Raw genomic sequence first — 9,734 nt, 5'->3', positions numbered from 1 at the left:
TTTAATAGTAAATGAGAGAATACTGGGTATATAAAATATACGATTTAACAAAAGCCGAGACCGTTTTTTTTTTGTTTTTCTCGCATCGTCGCACAAAAATTACGTCACGGATTTATATACACAAGTCGCACGGAAATTAGGTCACAATAGCGTCGCGGCAGCACGCAGCTTCGCCATTTTCGCAGCTCTTTGTGCGCAACTATTTGCTCCTTTTATCGAGCTATACGCAAACCAGGGTCTTAATCAAATTGCGAAAAATGCAAGGAAATAGGGGACCCCAGCAGAATCATGGCCCAAACCGCCAGGGAGAGCAGAGGAGACCCGGAGGGAACACGAACGGGCAGCAGCCCGAGCCCAGCGAACAGACTAGCCCCAATGAGGCCTTAACCCTGGACCTGCAGAGCTTCAGGAAGCCCGGGGAGAAAACCTTCACTCAGCGCAGCCGGCTGTTTGTAGGTAACCTTCCCACAGGTGTAACTGAGGAGGAACTCGAGAAGCTATTCGCCAAGTACGGCAAGGCCAATGAGATCTTTATTAACAAGGAGAGGGGCTTCGGCTTCATCCGGCTGGAGACCAGGATCATTGCAGAGATCGCCAGAGCCGAGCTGGATGATACTCCGTTCAGAGGCAGGCCCATCCGTGTGAGATTTGCAACGCACGGTGCTGCTTTAAGTGTGAAAAACCTGCCAGAGTTTGTGTCCAACGAGCTGCTGGAGGAAGCCTTCGCAGTGTTTGGTCAGATAGAGAGAGCAGTGGTCATAGTGGATGACCGAGGGAGGCCCACAGGGAAGGGGATAGTGGAGTACACCTCAAAGCCAGCTGCAAGAAAGGCTCTGGATAAGTGTGGTGATGGCGCCTATCTTCTCACAGCTTTCCCTCGACCTATCACAGTGGAACCCATGGACCAGTTGGATGAGGAGGAGGGACTGTCAGAAAAGATCATAAACAAAAACCAGCAGTATCACAAAGAGCGCGAGCAGCCTCCACGATTTGCTCAGCCGGGCTCCTTCGAGTACGAGTACGCCATGCGATGGAAGGCCCTGATGGAGATGGAGAAGCAGCAGTACGAAATGGTGGACCGCAACATGAAGGAGGCGCAGGAGAAGCTGGAGGCTGAGATGGAGGCGGCCAGACATGAGCACCAGGTGATGCTGATGAGGCAGGACCTGCTGAGGCGCCAGGAGGAGCTGCGGAGGATGGAGGAGCTCCACAGTCAGGAGGTGCAGAAGAGGAAGCAGGACGAGGAACGCCGGAGGAGAGAGGAGGAGATGAGGATGCGCAGTGAAGAGATGATGAAGAGGCAGCAGGAGGGCTTCAGGGGCAACTTCAATGAAAACAGGGAGCAAGACATAAGGATGCACATGGGCAATCATGGGATGGCCATGAACAGAACCTCGCTGGGTGGCAGTTCCGGTCCCGCTGGTGGCGCAGCCGGCATGGCTGCTGAGAATACTCCAATGATGTCCGGGCCAGGAAACAACAACAACATGCCTGGAGGAGGCCAGGGTGGTTTCCCCAGAGGCCTCCCGGGGCCTGGAGACTATGGACCTAACAAACAGCGCAGATTTTGAATGATATGTTTACTCTTCCCCTTTTCATACTGTATTTTAAAGTTCATGTAGTTGGTTACTTTCTGAACTTTGACAACCGTTGCATGTTAATTTTTTTTACTTTTGTGTTATGTTTTAGAACTACAATGTCCTAACTCTCCAAATGAGCCATGCATTTTGCTTTATTTTTCACCTTTAATGTATTTTTCATAGGGATAGGAAATGTTTTTGTCCTGGATATGTTTACTTTTCTGGAATAAATTCATGATTCCCTAAGATTCCTGTTTGACATGTAAGATTTCTCCATTAAGGTCAGGGTTTAATCACAAAATTGACCAGATGAAGGCACATTTTCAGGGCTGTAACTATTATTTTCTTGATGATTAGTTGTATGGTCTATAAATTGTCAGAAATGGTGAAAAAGCCCAATGTGACATCCTTAAATGTCTTGTTTTGTCCACAGCCCAAATATGTTCATGTTCTTTAGCGTAAAGAAACCACAAACTATTCCCATTAAAGAAGCTGGAAGCAGAGTATTTTGACAATATATTTTATTTGATAAAATCTTCAAAAAGATTAATCGATCTGTATCCGGTTGGCAATTAACCAGTTGAAAACTACTGGATAAACACAGTGTATTTACACTATTATTTAAACGGTGTCCCAAAACCAGAATTTCTAACTTGGATATATTTTGAAAAATGTTTTGCTAGGATGGTGAAAGTTGAAAATTGAATTGAAAATTGACTTTGCTGATGGCAGAGAAATGCAGAAAGGCTGTAGTATACATTAAATATCGAAGCAGAAACCTACATTTTTTTTTCTCTAAATAAAAAAAAAAGAGAGAGAATCGAAACCGGGAAAGTGCAGCTGGTGCTGGTGTAGCAACACCGCAGAAAATGAGCAATTCCTCATGTGGGTCTTTTTGTTCAGTGTGTAATCACTGCTGTCATAGTATTGATTTAATGAACATTGGGATACTGATTGAACACTGACCTGAAACACATTTCCAAGGCAGCATATATTATTATATCAACAGCATGAACTCCAGTAAACCCAGCCAAACATGGTGCAAAAAGTTAAAGAGCTGGTCAGACTGTAACATGATGTTTCTATACACAACAGTTTGTTGTTCAGTCTGAATAGAGAAAGATTATGATTTGGATTGACAGTACAGTTCAGGTTATATTGGCTGGGTGTCTTCAAGTCCTTGTAATGTCTTAAATACAAGAGGTAGACATAGATATCAGGCCCTTCATGTCATTTAAAAGTCTCAATCTGAATTTGTGAGCTCTTCATTGACACCATGAAATAAAAGTTATCTTTGTCAAAGTGAGTCAAACTTTTCTGCATAAAACATCTCCATTTCTGGTGTCACAAATCTTTTATATTTTTATTTCTCTAATAACTATATTCCTAAATAAAACCCACCTGGGCATGTGACATATATACTACTTACCTCTAATGCTTGAATAAGATAAAGATGATTTTACCTAAAAACAGTCTTGAGTTTGGTTAGAAAAGATCTTGTAGAGGCAGAGTAGAGGGTTTCTGGCACAACTTTGCCTGCTTTTAAGGTACTTCAGTAAGGAGAAGAGTCTAATGAGGTCAAAAAGCTTCAGCATCACTTGTAGTATGAAGAACAACTTAATTATTAGACTGAGCTTCTAACTAATCCTAACCCATTTTACATTTTACCCAAATTACAACATTTTAATAAGATAGGTGAAAATGATGTGTGTGCTGATGTTTATGATTGGCTGTACTTTATATACTTAATTAATTTCATACCTACCTTAAGTAAATATTGCTTGTAATTTGTTTCATAATGCCCCGATGAAGGACAGACACGAATCACATCGGCCTAATAAAGTAGCTACATAACCTGGAGGTGTTGCAGGAGCTTTTTTTTACCTCCACACAACCTACACATTAATGCAACAGCAATATTATTCTAAAAACATCTGATACAACAGCAAAATATTAACACGAAGGAACATTGTACTGCACAAGGCATTACTTGAGATACGTTAAGTACAGTTTGTTCATTATACTTACATATGTCCACTGAAACAGTGTAGGGGAAAAGTACCCACATTAATACTTAATAAAAGTAAAGCTATCATTTTGAAATATTACTTCGGTAAAAGTGAAAATCACCCTTATGAATAGTGCTCGAGTAAATGTAGTGAAGTATGTGATATATGATAAATGAGTATAAAAAGTGATTTTCTGGCAATAAATGTTCTGCTATCAGAAATACAGCTAAGCTATGGTTGGAATCTCCTTTTTGTTTTTGGTTTAGTTTTTTTTTTTTTTCAAATCTGGTTGCTGATAAAATACATGATGATGATGCAATACGAAATGATGACGCAACATGCGATCTGCTACATAAAGTTATTCAATGAACGTACTGGAGTAAAAAAGTACAATATTTGCCTCTTAATTGTAGCAGAGTGGAAGTATAAAAGTGAGTAAAAAAAAAAGGAAATTCTGACGTAAAATACAATTACAGTGCTTGATTTTCTGGTGTGAATCCCTCATCTTTCCTGTTTATTAAAGAAAAAAAAATAGAGAAAATGTGTGTTTGAATTAAATCCGCCCAGCTTCCTACTTCCTCCTGCTATCGGTTAACGACACACCTGCGTTTCCTTGGAATCATTAGCCAGCGTTTTATGTGAGGCATGCAGGAGTCACAGCCCTCAGTGTCACTTCAGACTGTGTGGGCATGAGTGTTTGGACTGTGCCTCATTCTTCATTCAGTGTTCACTGCGTCAGGTTCATATTTGGTTAGATGAGTCAGGAGATGTCAGGTCAGGTAGGCAGCGTCTGACCCAGCCCTCAGCCATTATTACAAAAAAAAAGCGACAGGTATAATTTATAACATTAATTTTGGCTCTGTTCAAATGGGTCTTAATATCTATATAGTGGTAGAGTGTAATAATCTAGCAGAGCCATCATTAATATTAATTACTCCTGTGCTTTTCCTGCCCTGACCTGTGAAGATAACATGATATGAAACAGTCTTGCTGAGATTAATGCCAGCTGACTGGAGACGTCAAGCAGTCCTTTTACACTAATGTGTCACAGCAGGGTAAACACAGCTTATCAAACAATAACAAAGTTCAGTTTAGGTATTCACATGAAAACACGTGTCGACAACAATAATCCCAACATGCAGTGTGTCTACTTAAGGGTTGAGCTCATTTCACTTTATATGCTGTACTGGATTTTAAATCGTTTATTAAGCTTGAAATACAAGAATTTTCCCAACACAGAACAGAACGCTTCATCCTTCAGTTTATCACAAATATCTGATATGAAAACATCTGGAGACACGTGGTTTTCACTGGACTGGGGGTATGTAGTGGGAAAAAATGGAATCTTAATTGTAACTAAAGATGTCAGACAAAAAAAGTGGAGTTAAAAGTGCAATTTCTGCCCCTGAGATCTACTATTAATATCAAGTAAGAGAGGTAACACATGTAAACACATTCATTACTCAGGTACAAGTGCTGATTCAACTTCTTTACTAATAAAGTACAGGCTGAAATGTACTCAAAGTGTAAAAGTACAAAGTATCCGTCTGAATGATATTTCTATCTGCCATTTCTGGACCTCACTTCATATCATTATAATTCAAAGACTATTAAACTTAAAGGTAGTATCTGTAGCAACAGCATCTGAGAAAAATAAGATCATCCAGCCAGAGGGCATGCAATGATGCAAAATAAAAATAAAACCACAATCTTACTCAAATGCATTTAAACTAAAGCAACAAGCCTGTTTTGAAAATGTAAGGAGTAGAAAATACAGATATTTGTGCTCAAATGTAGGGAGTTTTTAAATGCTGTTTTATTTTTTTTTTCAGCTTGCTGCTGATTTCAGTATCTCTCCATGCCACGTCAACAATCTGAAGGTACATCGCGCTCCGGTGTTTGAGTTTCAAGTAGAGATCGTTCATCTAGATGAAACCCAAATAGAAACGCAAAGTCTGGTTCGTAGACGAGGGCCGTGCTGGTGAAAGAAGACTGAAACTGTTGAGGCTTGCACAACAGCCACACAGCAGGATACATGTGCCAGACCAGGGAGGTGAAAAGAGCCGGGTTATCTGATCACACTGGGCTGTTGTTGTGGAGGAGGATCAGCAGTTTTTTAGCAGTAAAAACCAAACATCTATAGAAAAAGTTAAAGATTAAAAGTGAGGGAAGTGACAGTGGCAAGTGGTAGATGAGAGAATGAGAACAAGTTGACCCCCCCGCTAAACTTCCTAAATGTCATCAAGTCCAGCTGTCCGATGAGTTTTCACCCTCATTGATAAAAGAGACAATCTGATGGTAATTGCAGATATCGAGGATTATCCTATCTCCATCACGCAAACCTTTTATTGTCTTCGAAGACAGTTTGCAGCTGATAGCCAAGAACGTTGTGAGGAAACTACCCTTGTCCTGTATCTACCTGTATCGGAGTCCAACGCGCCGAGATTATCAGCTTTTTTCCACTGTCAAGTCAGGACAATAAGAGCATCGTAAATAATGGCTGATAAGGTCTGGATCGTAAAGAGGGGAAGTGTCTGTCATTGGGAGGTGAGGTCTGCCGGGTCTGCGAGAAAAATGATTTAGATGATTTTTAAGCCCACTGTACTGTGGAGGACAGATGGAAAGAGATTCTCCACAGCTCTTTGTGTAAGATTTGTCTTTTTTATATTGATCATGAAGCAGAGAGTTTTGAGCCTGCAGCCTGGAAAAGCTCAGTGATTCAGTCATTGTTAGTCACGAATTATGCTTCATATTTTCACATTCTGTATTTGCATAATTATATAACAGCATGGGCAAGCCTGCATGATCAGACTAAATGAATCAGACCCTGCACTTTTGTTTGAAATTTTACATGTCAGGATTTTTGATACATTTATAATTTAGAGATTCATTTAAAGTATAATCTCTGTAGTAATCAGTGCCTGCGTTTGAGTCTTTTGCATCTGCATGTTACCATATTTATAATCATCCTTCATGCAGTCTGACAAAGGAAGATGTTGGTGCACATAAAACATTTTTCTGTCTCAATTTCAGTGCAATTATTGAGAAAAAAATATGCATTGAAATAAAAATAAGAGGCACTTTTACTGACAAATAAAGAAGTATTATTAGCCTGGGGTACTAACATGTTTGAAAAGCAAGAGTATTTATCATGACAAATGGTCCCTTTTACCCTTTAGTGTTAAAGTCAACAGTGTGTGCTCGTCTGCGTGTGTGTGTGTATTACAAGCAATGGTCATTTTAGCTGTTTTAAGTATCATCATGGCTGCCACTTGCTCCAATCCTGAATTCTCCTCCCCAGATAAATCATATTTAGTCTGTGTTCTCTCGTCTAGGACCAGCTGGGTAGTGACTCGTCATTCCTTGGTGTGTTTCTAAAACCAAAAATGTGTATCACCAGCAAAATGTTTATATTGATCTACACAAAGGGTTACATTTACAACTGTAAGGAGATAACACAAACTCACATGTATTTATTTGATTAATAACTTTCATAACTGAATAAAGCAGCTGTCCACAGAGAGAAATGAGGTCCCCAGAACAGTGTTTGAGGCTAGAAAGATGGCTACTAAGGATCCTGCAAATTGAAGGAAAATACGTAAATTGATGTAAAGCAGCACGTCCTCTGATAATCTAATTTAATTAGGTCTAATATCTAATATTTCACGTTATTTGTGAGTCTTCTGTGCATTCTTGAATATGTGATACTTCATGTAATACTGCTTGTAAAGCCTTTACTGCTACGCTTAAGTTAAAAATGTAGCATCACACATTCAGATCTGTCATGCAACTTTTGATTTTTTCAGGTAAATAAAGATTCTTCAAAAGCTAAATGCAATCCAAGTGCTGCAAAGACAAGATCAAGTGTCAAATACAGATTGTCATTGAATTTTCTGGCTTAATGTTTGTAGATATAATCTATGAATTGGCAGAGTCCCGTGGCAGAGATAATCATCATCATCTTGTCCTTGGGCTGTTCAGAGTGTGTTGGCACCCAGTCTTTATGGGTGTTATAACACAGTTCAGAATAAACAAGTTAAAAGCTAATGAAGGATGGAAGTGCATTTTATTAACTGAAGAGGGAGGTGAAAACACTCTACACAGAAAAAAAATCAGGTATATCTCATTTGAATTTAATGTGATAATTTTAGCCCTGCACAGCCACGCATTCATATTGCAACTTGATAGATGTAGAAAAATAATATACTTATACTGATAAAGGATTTGCGAGATTTGCGTAAAGCAGTTTTTGGTGTGCTCACCGCGTTACAAACTTTACGTGTGGTCGTGACTTATCAGCATATGAAGATCAGGGAACATCCCTGCAACTGCTCCCTGTTCTTCTTGTCTGTTTATCACATAACTGAAATGCCTCTGCACCTTCCCCCTTATAGCCTTGTCTGAAAGTTTTATCTCAAGGTATCAAGGTTATTTATTTGTCCTTATACGACACTATGCAAAAATAGAGCATACATGCAGAAAAGATGTTACATTTAGAATAGAGTTAAAAGTCTACAGTGATACAATAATGCAGCTTTCAAGTTTGATAGTATGATCAGTTTAATACTGATATTGCTTACATATATGTGATCTACATAAGCAAAGGAGAGCATCAGTGAGGAGACTGGCTATTTCTGATTTTCATAGTTATTCATAATGCCTGTCACCAGGTCAGAATGAGACATTTCCAGGTTGGATAATTCATAAAATCAGCACTAATTTTTCATGGCAGAGTGCTGAAGAAGAATTGAAGGGTCTTACAACCTGAGGAAAGCAGGGGCTCTGTAGTCTGGTGGTATGATACAGCACTAAAACTAAGATTACTTTGTTTCACCATCATCATCTCTTGTCTACACGGGCCCCCAGAATAAGAAGAAAACAACATTTCTTGCAGTAGCTTCAACTGAAAGATGATTTTATTCTAGGATGTAGTCCTGGTAGTATGGTGGCCTCCCACTGTCTTCAGACTGGTACTGGGGTTGATTTACAACTGACTTTAGATTTGTCTTTTTATACTGATCATGAAAGGCACTGTGGAAAAGGACAATGATTTATAAGTTGTTTGTCACCAATTCTTCCTTATTTAGACCCTCCTTAGCCCGAGGCTACAGGAGCCGTTGGCCCAGGGCTAATAAAGCTTTCACACAGGCACCATCTTGGCACAACCCAGTGTGGGTTAACTCAGAGTTTGCTTGCTCTGCGCAAGAGCAAGGTTAGCCCTGAGTTTTCAGGGTAAACCTCTGAAAATCAATTGGACCAAGGGCTAAAGGATGCCAGTGTGAAACAGGGCTGAAGTAAACAGAGTAGTCACACATGATGGTAGAAAGTTCAAGCTTGTCACCGGTTCTGACAGTCTTAGCAAAAATGCAGTGTGAACGATATGGCCCTGGGCTGAGGTTTGTTGCTGTGTGTGTGTGTGTGTGTGTGTGTGTGTGTGTGTGTGTGTGTGTGTGTGTGTGAAGGGGCTAAGTTATCCCAGGACCAACTCTTAACCAGGGCTGAGGATATCCCTGGGTTAAGAATATGCAGTGTGAAAACTCCTGAATACTCACACAGTCAAAACAATACCAGCCTGCTGTTCTGGCTGCAGCATGCATGGAATGCAGTACTTGTGTTAAACAGACAGTCACACAAACCAACACGAACAAGTGTAATACGTATTTTAATGTTGCTGGTCATGTTTCATGAACCCATCTGTTTAAATAAAAATATGGTGCTGGAGGAGAACATTTTCCAGAAAGTAGAAACATTTGAAAAAATTATTAAAACTGCACCGATTATAGGATCTGTCATGTCCACTATCCATAATTCGGTAAGGCTAACGAGACAGTTGTCGTTATTGTTACTTTTCTTTTCTTTTCTTTTCTTTTCTTTTCTTTTCTTTTCTTTTCTTTTCTTTTCTTTTCTTTTCTGCATAAATTAGCACTAAATGCAGTGCATCTGGTGCTTGTCCGTGTTCTGCATGGTTGTATGATCTGCATGGTTGTATGCTGCAGCTCTCATGTTAATGTTATGTATATCTAATAAATACATTTCCATTTGCATTCCATTTGAATTCACAGCAGCATAGCAGTTTTTTGGTGTGCTCTCCAAGTTACAAAATTTGAGACGCTGTCGTGACTTATCAACGTGCCAAAGAACAAAG

The 9,734-nt window shown here is 39.7% G+C and overlaps 1 protein-coding gene across 1 annotated transcript; it reads left to right on the top strand.

Moving 5' to 3' along the window:
* The first annotated feature begins 108 nt into the window (after positions 1-108).
* On the top strand, positions 109-2,083 carry nono (non-POU domain containing, octamer-binding). Its single transcript, XM_037097520.1, has one exon. The coding sequence runs from the start codon at positions 258-260 to the stop codon at positions 1,569-1,571; it is 1,314 nt and encodes a 437-aa protein (XP_036953415.1). The 5' UTR covers positions 109-257; the 3' UTR covers positions 1,572-2,083.
* Positions 2,084-9,734: the final 7,651 nt, after the last annotated feature.

The sequence above is a fragment of the Acanthopagrus latus genome, chromosome 5 (genome assembly GCF_904848185.1).
Source record: "Acanthopagrus latus isolate v.2019 chromosome 5, fAcaLat1.1, whole genome shotgun sequence".
Classification (NCBI taxonomy): domain Eukaryota; kingdom Metazoa; phylum Chordata; class Actinopteri; order Spariformes; family Sparidae; genus Acanthopagrus; species Acanthopagrus latus.
This window is presented reverse-complemented; position numbering and strand designations above follow the sequence as displayed.